We start from the raw sequence: 15127 nt of genomic DNA, 5'->3' as shown, positions 1-15127 counted from the left end.
CTCCTCCTCTGGTTTTCGACTCCGAAGCCAGTTACCAAGTACCTTATTCCGTCGAGTGGAATGAGTTGGGCGTTTAAGCCTTAGTGGTGACGGCAGGAGCAGCGTTCTCTTCAGCAGGAGCAGGAGCAGGAGCAGCGTTTTCCTGGGCAGTAGCAGGAGCAGCAGCAGAAGCAGCAGTCTCCTCGGTTTCGGCCACAGCGTTGACATCCTCGTCCTCCTTACCAGGGCTATCAATGGCAACCTTCACGGCGATAACACGGCCGTCAATATCCTTGCCGTTCATCTCGCTGACAGCCTTGGCCTGGAGCTCCTCTGAGGCCAGGTTGACGAAGCCGAATCCACGGGTCTTGCGGCGCTCGTTGCGAGCCTGCAACTTCTTGATCATGAAACGGGGGATAGGACGCAGAGCAACCTTGGCAGAGACGGGCTCGTAGGCGGCGAAGATCTCCTTGAGCTGAAGGAGAGGAGGATGTCAGTCGGTGTAACCACAGGCGGAGAAAAAACGGAAGAAAATGAATGTAACCCACCTTATCCTCAGTCAAGTCGTACGGCAGGTTGGCAACCATCACCTTAGTCTTAGAGGGGATGCCATCCTCGGGAGGACCGCGCTGCTTCTGGGGGCGTGCGGGGCGGGCCTCGCCGGCCTTGGGGGCAATGTCCTTCTCGTTTGTAGTGTCAGCAAGAGGGGTTTCGCTGACAGGGGCCTCAGTGGCTTCCTGGCCATCCTGGGCCTTTCGCAAAGTCAGCATCCATTTTAACGTGTCTAAGTGCGTGGATTCAAGCAGAGAAAGGAATTGGGCACATACAGCACGGCTACGGCCGGTACGGCCACCACGACCGCGGGCACGGCCACGGCCACGGCCGCGACCACCAGCACGCTTGCGACCCTCAGTACCGCTGGCACCCTCGCCGCCACTAGCAGCACCTTCCTTGGCCTCGGCGGGCTCGGGCTTGCGAGCAAGCTGCACGGACACCTTACGTTGAAGAATCTCCTTGCCGGAGAGGGCCTCGATAGCGGCAGAAGCTTCCGCGGCAGTAGCAATGTCCACAAATGCATAGCCAACGGGGCGGTTGGTGCGGGGGTTCACTGGGATCGAGGTGGTCTCGCTGAGAAATGAAATGAGTCAGAAAGGGTCCAACAAATGGACTCATGTGCTTCAATGTTTGTCGAAGGTGGGGTTTTTTTGGATGTAATCCACAGACCCAGGCATTACTCACATGGTGTAGGTCTTGAAGAACTCCTTGAGCTCCTCCTCGGTGGTCGCGTATGCGAGGTTCCCGATGTAAAGACGACGACCCTCATCTGCACTGGCGGCCGCGGCATCGGCAGCCTGGTTGGAAGGGGTAGCACCGTTGGTTTCGGGCTTATCGGTCAGAGTGGTCGCAGCCACGGAGTCAGCAAGTGCGTCGACGTCGGACATCTTGAAGATTGAGATGTTGGAGGATGAAAAGTGTCGGGTTGTTTATTTGCCTAAAGCTGAAAGAGACTTGACAGGAGGTGGAGCGAGGGAAGGAGCAGGGTAGCTTCGTGCCCTAGATACCAATTGAAAAGAGAAGATGGGATTGAAGTTTTTGATGCACTGGATCTTGAAGAGAGAGAGGAGGAGGATGGAAGAAGGAGATGGAAAGGGAAAGGAGAGGCGGTGTAGCACTGGCCAAGTGAGAGGTGCACTTTCCCTCGACCACTCGATTAGGCTCTCTTGGGCCCCCCTTATCCCCTAGCCCCTCCCCCAATGAACGCCCAACTAACCCCTAAATCGGACCCCCTAATCTTTAGGCACATCAACCCCAAATCCTTCCGCGGTTCCCCCCGCCTTGGAAGCCTGACTCAGAACAGCTGGCCTGATGTCATTCTGGAGACCTGAGGAACCAATTGTGATCTGTTCCCAACTTCTTCCCAAACTTCTATTTCCATATAATTCTACTCCGTCATTCCTTGTTCTTCACGATTCATCTTCTACTCAACTACTCAGCTGCACATCTGCATACCATTCAAACTCTATGCATGTGCATGGCAGTACCCGTGTGACATATCCTATAAATAATCAAACCTTGGCCGATCTTCCACCTCAAATGATCTCCACTTCTTCTTCTTCTTCTTCTTCTTCTTCTTCTTCACGCCTTTACTCTGTATCTTGTAGGTTCATCTCGTCTTGTAGCAGATGGCAGGGATATCAAAATTTCTACCTCATCCTTACTTTGATGTTCAATCAGAATAATTCAGTGGAGACAAAATCTTAGTCCAGGCCACACAGGTGACACACAGTGACAGTGTTCTAGCACAATATCACAGTCCTCTTACAAAAGATCTCTCTTCAACGTGAGCTGATATTTATAACATCACTGTATTGCCCTGGGGCTCATCTCTGTCAGTCAATTCCTTATCTACCCCAGTTTAGACACTATGATCCTACTTTTGAGAATCTTTTTCAAGATAAGACCAAGAATGCTTCACGAGCAGCTTCGGTCTAGTTTGATGACATAAAGATTCACTTTTCTGTACTTTGTACGTTGCAAAGTCATCTCAAAGAATCTTTGCCTCGGTACACTCCATGTGTAAATTGGAATTGGCGTTAAGAAAGACTTCATGGTGACATGGGCCTTCTTGTCTCCGGTGTGCGATATAGCGGTCACCGCCAGTGTCACAATGATACATTAAACAGTTTAGTGATCCATGAATGATCGTGGAATGAATCAACCGAGTTTCTATGGACAATTGACCGGTTAACTGCTATCAGAGACACCTAAATTGCATTTTAAACGATAGTTTGAAAGGTACAATGTAGGTCTAGATGTGTTTTCTGGTGGCATCCTATTGTCGGATGTCGGCATCGCCGCACAAAGTCTATCGACACCTTGATTCTGTGGTGTCGATGAACGCTTCCAAGGTTGATATAGGTATATCGTTTATTGGCTACCAGAGCCAGGACTTGCCACTTACGGAATACATACACAGTTGAACAAATGATTTAGAAGCTTGAATAGAAACTCCATAAATCGATAAACAGACGTATATTAAACCTGGGAAAGCAAACAACTCATGGTCGCCAGCTTAGCGTGACACTGGCGGACTGTGCGGCTCGTCACTCCGGAAAAGAAGAAAAAAAAAAAAAACAAGGATCGGAAAGGGCTGAGTCAGCCTTGGATTTAAACACCCCCAGAGACCCAGAACGTCTGCAGACTGTATTCCATGTGGACCGAAGAGGCGAGTTCTAGGTCCTCTGGTTTGCTTTCCATTTTTCTTTTGGTCTCGGGGGCTACTTTTGTTGTGTGATCTTGTCCCCAATTCTGAAACTCATCGCTCCACCAACATGGATCGCATCGACCCGGTCGAGGACCCCAACGCCCCTTATGGGAGCCCTCAGGGGACCCAACCCACAGGGCAACCCACACTGTCTGGCCCCGTCAGGCCACCAGGTCCTGCCCCATTGCGCACTCGAGGCGACTCACGGTCGCGACGACCGAGTATTCGCCTATCTCGCTTCCCATCTACCCCTTCACTAGACAATACCGTTAATCAACCGCCTTCTCAACCAGAGGGTCAAGGACAAGCGTATTTTGAGCCGCAGCCCATCCAGTTCCCTCCTCCCAATGAAGAGGACGAAGCATGGCTGGCAAACCGGCGGCGCAGTAACTCGGAGCCAAATCCGGGACGATGGTCATCTCCCCCTCCCGATGTCCCCTCACCAGTGGCGACTCCCATGCGAATGATGCCTGTGACCGAGGAATACTCACATCAAAGTCCGGCAACCCCCTCTCCAGCGGCAATATCGCATAGTCGAGAAACTTATTCCGACTCCGAACAACTTGATCCGGAGCACGGCGAAGCACCTCCAGAGGTACGACCAGCGGGTCGGCTTCGGCGAACTAGTCAAGCTGCGTTGAATCGCTTTACTCGAAACCGTGCAAGCACTGTGACAGGAACTGCGCCGACTCTAAGCACGCAAGAGGAGCAACGAGATAATGAATACGGATCTCACGTAGTCGACCTACTGGACGTGATTGGTAAGTATTGGTGCAAATTGTGATACAGAAACTATGGTTTTTAACCTGCCTGAATGTAGATCCCGAGGTTTCTGCACTTTCCACTCTCACCAACGTCCAGAACTCTCTCTTCGTTCCCAATCTGGGTGGATTCATCAATCGTATGCCCACCTATACGATTACACGGCCACAATATTCTTCCGACGAAGAGCAGGGAACTACAACAGACGAGGGAGAACCGCCCGAGGGCGACAAAGCCAAACAGCGACCGACTTTAGAACAACTCCGATCACTCTCGAGCATGTCATTGGCGTTGCGTGGTCCCAAGTATGCTGTTCTTCCAGAAGGACATGGACTTGATGGATGGACCAGAGAAGAATATGCCGAACTCAATGATCATGTTCGACATATGCTTCACTCTCGGCGGTCCAAGTTCAAACGATCCATGAAAGGATTTAGGCAGTACATACGGAAGCGTGAGTGATGCTCCCCGCCCAAGACATCTTAGCTTGATACTAATCTTGCCTAGCCCTCGGGTTTCTTGTGACCCTCTACGCAATTTTGATTACATTATTCGGTTTGGCCTGGGTTCTTTTCTTGATCGGTGAGGTCTCTTGGCCCGATGCTTTTGATCATTATGCTGACAGTGTCTTCAGGGTGGATCAATGTCGGTGGAAAACAAAGTTATGTTGTCAATGTCATAGATAACGTTTTGGTTGCCCTGTTTGCCATCATGGGTGATGGGCTGGCTCCTTTCCGAGCTGTGGATACATATCACATGGGTTTCATTGCCCATTATACATTTTTGTCGTGGAAGCTTCGTCGGAAGCGAGCCCTGCCAGGCCTCAAGGACAAGAATGATCTTCCATCGAAGCCGGAGAAGGATGTCGACGTTGAATTTGGGGATATGCTCAAGGACGACGAACAAGAATTCTCTGTCCTCGATGCTCGCCAACAGTTGAGACTAATGCATCACCAAAATAAGTTCGCGAAGTCGCACACTTTCTATAAGCCACACGAAACCATGACCCACCACGCATTCCCTCTTCGCTTGCTCATTGCCATTGTCGTCATTCTTGACTGTCATTCTATACTCCAAATGGCTCTTGGCGCCTGTACCTGGAGTATGGAGGACCCCAAAAAGCGCCCATTTGCTTTGACGACGGTTATTCTTTGCTGTTCTCTCACCTGTAACATCTCGGGCGGTGTGATGATCATGATCGGCGATCGGCGAACTCGAAAGAAGGATGTTGTTGAACGGCTCTTCCGCCAACAGCTGACCGAAGAAGCTATGAGGAAGATGGAAAAGAAGAAGATCAAGGACGAGCGCCGCAGTGCCCAGATCGAGCGGTCCAGTGCCCAGATCGAGCGGTCCAGTGCCCAGATTGAGCGGTCCAGTGCGCAACATGACCATACAGTGCTTTATGGCGGCACCTGATCATAGCAATTTCTATGGTCTCGATTACGAACGTCATGACATGGGCATTGGGAACGTTGGTTCAGCTGTATCAACCCGTTTCTTGATTTTGCCTTCCCCCTTTTTACAAGTCGTTCATTCTTTTTTTTATTTTTTGGTTGTTCTACATATGCTTAGCTACGGAGTTTCCTTGTATCTCATATGGGGATCAGATTTGCGTTTCTGTGATTTCGTTCTCTGGCCTACGGTGGCAGCTTGCTTTCAGCTGACACTATGCGGTGCCATGTGATTTTGGGGATATAAGGTTGAACCTTGAATTCAATTGATGATCCGAGTGTTTCCTGCCAACTGAGTGGAATTGTTCAGACATGAATTCAACACAGATAGAACGATACGACTACTAGTTTTTTTTTTTTTTTCACGTGAAAATGTACGATCCTTGTGAAACTTGAGAGACAGCCAGAACCTTAGGTAGTGATCGTAACCTTTTCCCCAACCCACTTCCCTCCACCGCCCTTAACAATCTCCTTAAATATCCACTCCCCAACCAGAGCCCGAGAAATCGTATACCCGATAGCAGGGGCTTTCGTTGTCCCAACTCTTACTTTTTCCAATCCCACCCCCTCGCCTCCTTCCCCCGCCTCATGCACATGAACCTGATGCTCCCCTGTCAAAAGGCTAGGCCTCACAACAACAACTCCAGCAGCAAGGACACCAGCATCCCCTAGCCCAATCTCCTTTTCAAGTAACCTTTCCATCTGCAGCTTGTCCGCGTGCGGGATCGGCAAGAGCACGGAGTACATAGGTCTAAACCAGAACGGCACATCTTTATTACCAGGCAAATTCCCTGTCGTCGAGATAACCGTGACCCTTGGTGCGACAGCGCGATACGCCTCGAACGAGTCAAACCGAGTAGAAGCAATCTTCGCCAGCGCCCCGAGCAGAGCGCTTGTCGTCTGTTCGGTGATGTGCGGGTTCGAGAGTTGAATGTGCGGCAGCGCAGGCATGCGCAACTGAGTCTTTGCACATTTTGCTTCCTTGGTGAACGAAATTGCTGGTGTGCCGCCTAGGCCGGAGATTATACTTGTTACGAGAGTACAAGTGCCGTTGGGTGCGTTCTGGGGGTTGGAGTTGGTGATGAGGGTTTTGAGGATGCTGTCCACATCTGTTGCGTCACCTTCTATGATCTCCAGCTGGCGAGAGATGATCTCCGGTGTCATGCCAGGCTGTGAGAGGAGCATCGTCGTGAGCTTGGAGGGGGTACGGGCTAGGGCTCTGGCGTTGTAGCCGTCGAGAAGGGTGTAGGTCAAGCAGGCGTTGGCGCAGCCGCCGGTTGCTCCGAAGAAGGCAACGGTTGTCATTTGGAAGATTAAGTGGTGTGTAGAATTTTAGAACTCAACGTGTAAATTGTCGATTGTAGCTTGGAGCTTGAGGCTTGCTTGCATCGCAGAGCTCGAAATGGTTTGTGGCGTTGATACAACTAAGAATTCAAGCTTCCTTTATACTTAGTATCGGGACATCCCATCCTTTCGGTGGACTCATATTGACCCTTGGATATCTTTCCGTCTCCGATTCAGGCTACCAGCAAAGTGAGGATGTAATATGCCTATAGATGGAGTGTGGCCGTGTAGTTTGGTCCACACCGGCCCAACAACGCACGCTAGGCTGGAATGGGTTTAGTGGCGGACGAACATCCCCCCGATGCGGGCGAACTACTGCGCCATCAAAGCCCAATCGTCAAAGATGATCTCGAATTGGTGAAGATATATGAATCTCAATCAGGACTGCACTGTTGATCTTAGAAGTGAGCGTCCGCGGTTCCAAGAGTTGAATGGGGTGAAAGAAAGTCTGTGGTTTGGGCATTTTGCTTCGAGATATATCTACACACAATTATTGCACCAACGATCGACGTTGGAACCGATCAATCATTTCCGTACATGTTCTGTGATCATCGAGTGTCTTCTCAGATTGCAGTCGTTGGATTCATGCTTGCAACGATTAAGATTCCTGAACCCCCCAAACTAAGCGATAGGTGCCCCAGACTACGAGATCTAGCTCGAACCACTACCAAGTTCTAGATTTAAGCCGAACCACAGTATATATCAATCTGGTCTACTGTCGATGTAACTGTAATTGAATCAATCCAAAGTTCCATACAGTTTCCACCCATAGTAAACAGATACCAAGCCGTAGTTCAGCGAAGATAAGGTACAGTTCAAGATACTGACTACTACTGCCTCTATGACAGTGCAACATATACACTTCGGCTTCTTCCAAACACCGAATGGGGTTTCGCTAGGAGACTACCTGGAATTCCCTAGCTCCGTAATTATCGGACCCGAAAGCATTGGATTTAGACCAAGCCCAACTAAGAGAACATCCTGAAAGCCATGTTTTGTAGTTTCAACAAACACCATCCTCCACTACCTGTAAGGCTTGGATTTTGCATCAAGAAGGGAGAGTGTAGATCAGCAGTTGCCCATCGTAACATCGCTTGCTATGCCTGAGAGCCGGGTGGGAAATCTGAAGTGATCAGGATCGACATGGGTCCGGCGATCCCGAAATCCCTGCGATTGAGACACAAGGGGACGGTGGACCCCATTGTGGATAAGGGACAGTAATTCAACAGAGTCCCTGACTATAATATGTGCACGAATGTCAAGAGACTAGAAGGCCTAGAAGGCAAGGAGCGCTGTAAAAAAAAAAAACACTTAGCCCTAATCAAATCTGGAAATAAAGATTAGAAAATTAAATGCATGGCATCGGACAATCCCCGCCATCGCAGCGCCTCCAAACGCCTCCAAACCAGGCAAATCCACGCCACGGACATGAAACGGTCGCACAATTGCGCAGGGGCAGTATCTGAATCGGTAGGGGCTGCTCACACCTTGATAACCGCTAGAAGGACACTGAATCTAGATATGTGTGATTTGGAACGTATGTGTGGTGGATTCTGGGTTGATTAGGATTCATGTGAGGCTCGCAGGGTTAGGAAGCCCGTAAGCTCAAATTTGGACATGGAGAGTAGCCCTCACAGATACCGTTGACAGGGTAGAATGCAGGGCCCATGCATCTCAGGAGCCAAGGGGGAATCTTATTGATTGTTAAATTCCGGAATCAGGAGCAGGCCAATGATGTTGCGAGGAGGAGGAGATGATCGGAGCAAGCTCAGGATTAAGCCCTTGCGTGGCACATTCCCCCAGCAAAAATGGGAGTGTTGTTTTTGGCCTCTGCTCTGAATATTGGCAGATTGCCTCATGCCTAAGCTCTGTGACTTGGAAGATAAAAGGCGAGCACTAGGTCGCCCCTCGATTTTCCCATTCATCAGCTCTCCACTTCGCTACCTTTAAATCACCAACACCATCTTCTTAGAAACACCAGATTCCAATCTTTCGATACCTTACCGTCAAGATGCAGCTCACTCTCTCCGCTGTTGTCCTTGCCTTTGCTGGCCTTTCCGCTGCCATGCCCGCTGAGTCCATGAACCATGGCCTCCAGCACCAGGACGGCGCCCCTCGCTTCCCTGTTCCCGACAGCCTGACTGTCGAGCAGGCCCAGGCCAAGTGTGGTGACCAGGCTCAGCTATCTTGCTGCAACAAGGCCACCTACGCCGGTGACACTACTGACATCAACTCCGGCCTCCTTGCCGGCACCCTCTCCAACCTGATCGGGGCTGGCTCTGGTGCATCCGGTCTTGGTCTCTTCGACCAGTGCTCCAAGCTCGACCTCCAGGGTATGTTTTGGCACTTCAAATTATGGTTGGAATTATGATTAACCTCTCTCCAGTCCCTATCCTCATTGGTGTCGGCCTCCAGGATATCCTCAACCAGCGATGCAAGCAGAACATCGCCTGTTGCGCCAACTCCCCTTCCACCGCCAGCAGCGACGCTGTCGGGGCCGGTCTTCCCTGTGTTGCTCTTGGCTCCATCCTCTAAGCCTGACGGCCTGGAGTTAGTCTCTTCTATAAGAGGGAAAAGTTCTACGAGCCTTGTGGTATACTCTGTTTCTTCGACTGCCTCTTTATTTGTTTCAGATTGTTGCAATGTGATATCTCCCATAGAAGCATTGTTTTCTCGCCTAATACACAAACTTGCGCCTTCTACTCCAATCGAACTTTTATTGGTAGCCACTGTTCTGTGCAGACGGCTGTGCTTTCGTCGGCCGTTCACACTACTTTCTTTGAGGAAGACATCCCTACAACATGACTCAAGTTGAGCCTGGAGCTGAATAGGACTCATTTAATATAGTCCTTGTCCTTCCTAGGGGTTGGAAGGATAATCGACGTGAAGAAAATTAGGAAGCCCGTCGCGTACTAGATGATGGCTGCGTCTGGCAGTCTATACTCCGCCCATAGGACATTGGGTTAACATAAGGATCCTATACCGCCAAAGTTAGACATTGTTCATTCATCGTGAGTTCAATGGCTTTCGCCTTTATCAAGCGCGACTTTCCTGGCGCTAGGGACAACTAACAAGCGGCCTCGAGATACATTTCTTAGGTCAAGTTGATCCATCTCGAAGGTAGCCTTGTTTTCAACCAACACAATCTCCACCCTGGTGCGATGATGTGCACAATGTCTTGCCAAGTACAATCCAAGCTCGTAAAATAACCATCTGATTGGTTCCATGCTTTACACTTGCGCCTCCTTTTCTCGGGATCCTATCGTTGTCATTTTTGGAGACGCATAGAGAAATTCGCTTTATCGCCAGGACAGCTTGGCTGAGGCTGATAGAATCAGAGATGAAGCCCAGTTTCCCATAGATGTGAAGCACGGATTTACCGCACGATTACCAAGAGGGGACCGCAGCGAAGGAAAAACTTGATCGAAGGCGTGGAAGAGCTAGGAGAGGAAAAGAGAGCCTTAATGTGACCCAAGACCTACAGTGCCATTGAAACAGAAAGAGGGAACTTGTAAGTGATTCCAACCAAGCTTTTATCAAGAGTCGCTCGAGTATCTGCGTAAGAGGCTAGCACGTACGTCAAATTCCCCGCTGATCCATGTCATTGCGTTTCACAGAATTGATTCATGGAGATTGATGCAGACATCTGTCCGACCTAGGACTCCGGCGGTTTCCCGTGAATCTTTGCCTTTTATTTGAGCACCTCCTCGTCCTTGGGATTATTTAGCCAGTGATGGTACTATCTCGATTGGTGGATTTCATCACTTGGAACCAGGGCTGTTTTTCATTCCTGGGACGATTTGCGCCACACATCTAAGAGTGGATTATAGGCATTCTTTGTTCTCAAATTCATATGCTTTACAGCAACATCATTCACACATCTAAGCCACAGTGTTGTGAAGATCAGCAGGGATCCGAGAGTCTCCCTTACAGCGGCTGACACAAAACCTGATTGCAGATGCAGCTACAGTCGAGCACATCGCCCCTCTCGACAAGTATCTGGACCGAATTGCGGCCACTAGTGCAGATTGACTATTGGACTACAGAGAACGAAAATATCAAGACGACCAAGCCCACCTGTCCGACGTTTTGTGGCGAATCGTCTCCAAATTCCATCCTCATACCGTTAGAAAAAAAAAAAAAAAAACCAAGCACGCACGGTGGTTGAACCGGGTCACTAATCATGACATGGTCAAAGCCATTTCTGAAGCTTCGAGACCAGCGACCGTGGCTGTTGCCGCTGAGGTCGTCCCAATCCTTCATTGTGACGACGATTTCTCTATCAATGTTCACGGTATCCTCCCTAGTCCCCCGAGTCTCAGATAAAACAAGCCCCAGCTAATCAAATTCCAAGTAGGACCTCTTTCTCTATGCCATGGTACACATGCTCTGATTGAGACCTTCGATTCTTCTCTGACGATGGCAGATTGTCCCCATCATGCCCCAGGCATTAGTTTCACGAGCTGGAGTAGCATTCGAAGATAGTAGGAAAGAGCTACCAAGATAGATGCCCACTTACTAATAAGCCTCCACTGTTGATAGGAGGGTATTGGAACAGCGTCCTCCTCATCGCTGAGGCCGTCTCGGCCCTGACATGCTGTCCGGTGTTCGGATACATGCTAGACGTTTCTGGAACCCGCCAGGGCCCATATCTATCCGGACTGGGGCTCTTATTTGCATCGATGGTCATTTTGACAGCTTCCCGCTCGGTGACATGGTATATCATTGCGAGAGTGGTCCAAGGCGCAGCAACGGCCATGGTTTCGGTAGCTGGTCTTTCAATTGTGACAGAGGCAGTCGATAGAGCGAGTCTCGGGCAAATGATTGGATATCTTGGGACCGCCATGACACTGGGATTCATGTCCGGTCCACTACTGGGCGGATTGATTTACAAAGTCGGGGGATTCTATGCCGTGTTTGGTATGGCTTTTGGGATCGTTGCTCTGGACTTCTTTCTTAGGCTCGCTGTTGTCGAGAAGAGGATTGCTGAACGCTGGCTGTGTCTGACTGATGGTGAGCAACCAACTCAGGAGAATGGTTATATCCCCGAGCAGCCACCATATGGAGCTCTGGAAACTAGAACCAGTTGCGGTCAGACTGTGACAGAAATTTCGACGAGTCCCTTGGCGCTGGGCAAGCTTTTGAAGCAGCCACGGATTCTTCTGAGCCTCTGGGCAGTTATCATCGGGGCTCTGGTGGTCTCGGCATTCGATGCGGTATGGATTCTACTCTTTCTTATTGGGATTGTACTGACTCTTCTCCGTAGACACTCCCCGTCTTTGTGGAGAACCACTTTCACTGGAATGTTCTTGGCGCAGGTCTCATCTTCTTGCCAGGTGCTGCAGCGGCCATTTTCCAGCCCTGTTTTGGTGCGCCGACATCATCATACTCTCTTCCATGATGCTGACCTGAGATTCCAGGATTTCTATCGGACCGTTTTGGAACAAAAGTGATTACCTTCGCAAGCTTTGCCATTCTAGCCCCGAGTCTGATCTGTCTTCGTTTTGTTGAGGAAAACTCGCCATCCCACATCGGTCTTCTCTGTGTGATCCTGGGGATCGTTGGAATGTGCATCGACTTGAGCGAGCCTGCCTTAATAGTGGAGATGCAACGTGTGCTGGATGACATGGAGTCTGCAGATCCTGGAGTCTTTGGGGGTAGAGGCGCCGTGGCTCAAGCTTTTAGTTTGGAGAATATGGCACATTTTGGCGGATTGGCCTTGGGCCCTATGGTAGGTGGGTTTGGGGAATTCCGATCCGGCTGGAATAACATAACTCTTGGGCTGGGAGTTCTTTCCGCAGTTACTGCGGTGCCCATGTTATGGCTTAGTGGTCCTATGGAAGAAGTCTCCTGGACAGAGTCTGCAGACGAAGAGATGGAGCGTGCTCCTCTGCTGACGGAGTAGCATGCGTCAGGCTGTAATCTGGTAGCACAAAAGTGACTTCATGCAGTGATTTTGAAGCCATCGCAAGTCAGCCCAGATAAATTGAGTATTCGTTCGAATCACTACAGGTGAAGTTTTAGCCATCAGATCAGTTGAGCACTTACAACATAGTTTTGGGACCCCAAAAAAAACGCCCATTCGCCAGGTGCATTCTTCTTGCCACTTCTCTTCTGCGTGGGTAGTCACCACAGAAATCCGAGAATCATGTTTTTTAAATCTCCCGGTGATGTAACGGGGAAAGTCCACTCAGTGACGAGAACACAACTCAACAATTGTGAGTAACCTCGAAGCAGTCATAGTTACACCAAGTCGACGATGTACGGGAATATGAGGATCAAGGCAGCCGAATTGCATCTTTAAGAAGGAGAGAAACTCCAGCTTGAAAGGAGAAGGGTGATGACCTACGGGTGAGTATCAAAATGAAGCTTTTCGAGCGATTTCACAAATTGCTGTCGAACCTCTATACTACCACACGGACTTGGCTCCAACTATCTCATACGAGCAGGGATGAACTCCAAGGTCAGAGAAGCTACATCTTCCCAGCAGAGTCAGAGCCCCATGAAGCGACAATCATGGGGTTTCCATCTCGATGTTCCCTCCCCCCCGATCAGTATGATGCTGTGTGTATGGAATTAGCCCAACTAGCGGCAGCCATCACCGAGTTCGAAGCAGTTCGACTGTATGTGAGGCCCGACGAACTCCAATTGGCCGAGTCCCTCGTCACGACTTTTGTGAAAGACAGGTCAAAAATCTCGATCATGCCGTGTCCAATCAATCACTGCTGGGTACGCGACACAGGTCCAGTCTATGTGCACGACACGACAGGCGCATTCCCAAATCGACGCTTTGCAGTTAACTTCCGGTTCAATGAATGGGGTGGGAAGAAACCCCAAGACGATGGAGTCTGCTGGGGTCAGCGATGGCCCTTGATGGATGAGAAGGCACTACAGGAAAACACCGATTTTGCGCGGTGGGTCATCGAGCACGACCGTGAGCCCAGCCCTGTTACGCAGGTGGCGACTTCGATACGCGCCGAGGGCGGCGGTCTTGTCACGGATGGCGAAGGAACCCTGCTCATCACGGAGAGTAGCATTGTATGTGATGTGCGCAACCCAGGGATGTCCAAGGCCGCGATCGAGTCAGAGTTGAAGCGGGTGCTCGGGATTGAAAAAGTGATTTGGTTCCCTGGGCGTCGCAATGTCGACATTACCGACGTGCACATGGATGCCGAGGCGAGATTCGTGCGCCCTGGTGTCATCGTTTACTCCAAACCACACGCAATGGCAATTGACCTGTGGAAGGAGTTGTCGACGGAGATTCGGGAGATTCTAGACCGTGAGACAGACGCCAAGGGTCGGCGCTTGCGGATTCATACCATTGAAGAGCCCGACTCACGAGGCTTGGTGAAATCAGACCAGGATGAACTCGCGGCGAGTTACGTGAACTTCTATTTCGTAAATGGAGGTCTGATTATCCCCATGTTCGGTGACGGAGAACGGGATCAAAAGGCTCTGGAAATGTTTCAGGCGTTGCTCCCTGAGCGGGCGATTCGGCAGGTGTATGCCAACGCCATCCCCCTTACTGGGGGAGTGCTTCACTGCGTCACCCAGCAGGTTCCTGCAATGAAGTGAGACCCAATGAGTCCGAGGACGTGGCATCCGTTACAACCACAAATACGATCGGTCTGCAACGCTTTGTCAACGTGCATCCACATTCAGGTCTGGAAACCGACCAATTCTTACTCAGACATTCCACGGCATCTCTGCGATTGAAGATGTCTCTGAGCTCCTGGATTTTATTTCCCGGTCATTCTGACTGTAACTAGCCCGTGAAACTAAAAAAAAAAAAAAAAAAAAAAAAAATTATCGGGGGCTTGGGGTAGCTCCCGGGATTCTAAAATTACATGTCATTATAAATTGTCATCGACAGACAGTCTGACTCCTGTAGAGGTCCCAGCTGGGTAGATATTGATTTCGATGAAAGAAGCAAATCTGAAAACATTCTACAGAGCTCAAGGCCTTCGAAGTTCGACTTGTGTTGCGTAGTGCATTCGATGTGTAACAGTATAATCGCCCGACAAAGCCGATGGATCCAGCTCAAAAAGAAAGATGGAGTAGTGGAATAATCGGAGGTGAACCCCTCACTCATCTCCTCTTAATGTTCAATGATCGAGATTTCTTGTAGGGCTTCAGCTGCGCCTCATTAGATCGCTCACATCTGGAAATCAAGTGGTTCCTGCATGTCGAAAACTGGAATCGAGTTTCTATGACATCAAAAAAAAGAACATGGCTCGGACATAGTTCATTTCACAGGTTCAATCTTCCCGGGGAATATCGTCCCATTCAGCTTTGTCGTCTTATGCTATTGCCAATATCTTGGTCG

General features: G+C 49.9%; 6 protein-coding genes across 6 annotated transcripts; 4 read left to right on the top strand and 2 right to left on the bottom strand.

The window, feature by feature from the left end:
• Positions 1 to 73: 73 nt before the first annotated feature.
• On the bottom strand, positions 74 to 1421 carry Pdw03_7260 (Single-stranded TG1-3 DNA-binding protein; the record flags this gene model as incomplete). Its single annotated transcript, XM_014678592.1, has 4 exons — positions 74 to 454; positions 528 to 731; positions 807 to 1107; positions 1219 to 1421. 4 exons carry the CDS (start codon positions 1419 to 1421, stop codon positions 74 to 76), a joined length of 1089 nt encoding a protein of 362 aa, XP_014534078.1.
• A 1890-nt stretch (positions 1422 to 3311) lies between these two features.
• Pdw03_7259 (Integral membrane protein) lies at positions 3312 to 5422 on the top strand (the record flags this gene model as incomplete). The annotated part of the gene is made up of 4 exons (XM_014678593.1): positions 3312 to 4005; positions 4065 to 4460; positions 4514 to 4588; positions 4641 to 5422. The coding sequence occupies 4 exons, from the start codon at positions 3312 to 3314 to the stop codon at positions 5420 to 5422; spliced, it is 1947 nt and encodes a 648-aa protein (XP_014534079.1).
• A 446-nt stretch (positions 5423 to 5868) lies between these two features.
• Pdw03_7258 (NAD(P)-binding domain) lies at positions 5869 to 6762 on the bottom strand (the record flags this gene model as incomplete). Its single annotated transcript, XM_014678594.1, has 1 exon — positions 5869 to 6762. The coding sequence occupies one exon, from the start codon at positions 6760 to 6762 to the stop codon at positions 5869 to 5871; it is 894 nt and encodes a 297-aa protein (XP_014534080.1).
• Positions 6763 to 8812: 2050 nt separating this feature from the next.
• Positions 8813 to 9336, top strand: Pdw03_7257 (Hydrophobin, putative; the record flags this gene model as incomplete). The annotated part of the gene is made up of 2 exons (XM_014678595.1): positions 8813 to 9134; positions 9188 to 9336. 2 exons carry the CDS (start codon positions 8813 to 8815, stop codon positions 9334 to 9336), a joined length of 471 nt encoding a protein of 156 aa, XP_014534081.1.
• Positions 9337 to 10984: 1648 nt separating this feature from the next.
• On the top strand, positions 10985 to 12706 carry Pdw03_7256 (Siderophore transporter, RhtX/FptX family; the record flags this gene model as incomplete). The annotated part of the gene is made up of 6 exons (XM_014678596.2): positions 10985 to 11095; positions 11159 to 11179; positions 11228 to 11285; positions 11344 to 12017; positions 12068 to 12170; positions 12222 to 12706. 6 exons carry the CDS (start codon positions 10985 to 10987, stop codon positions 12704 to 12706), a joined length of 1452 nt encoding a protein of 483 aa, XP_014534082.2.
• Positions 12707 to 13164: 458 nt separating this feature from the next.
• On the top strand, positions 13165 to 14376 carry Pdw03_7255 (Peptidyl-arginine deiminase, Porphyromonas-type; the record flags this gene model as incomplete). Its single annotated transcript, XM_014678597.2, has 1 exon — positions 13165 to 14376. One exon carries the CDS (start codon positions 13165 to 13167, stop codon positions 14374 to 14376), a length of 1212 nt encoding a protein of 403 aa, XP_014534083.2.
• Positions 14377 to 15127: the final 751 nt, after the last annotated feature.

Source organism: Penicillium digitatum, chromosome 2 (assembly GCF_016767815.1).
Source record: "Penicillium digitatum chromosome 2, complete sequence".
Classification (NCBI taxonomy): Eukaryota; Fungi; Ascomycota; class Eurotiomycetes; order Eurotiales; family Aspergillaceae; genus Penicillium; species Penicillium digitatum.
The sequence above is the reverse complement of the archived record's forward strand: the minus strand, read 5'-3'. Positions and strand labels throughout refer to the sequence as shown.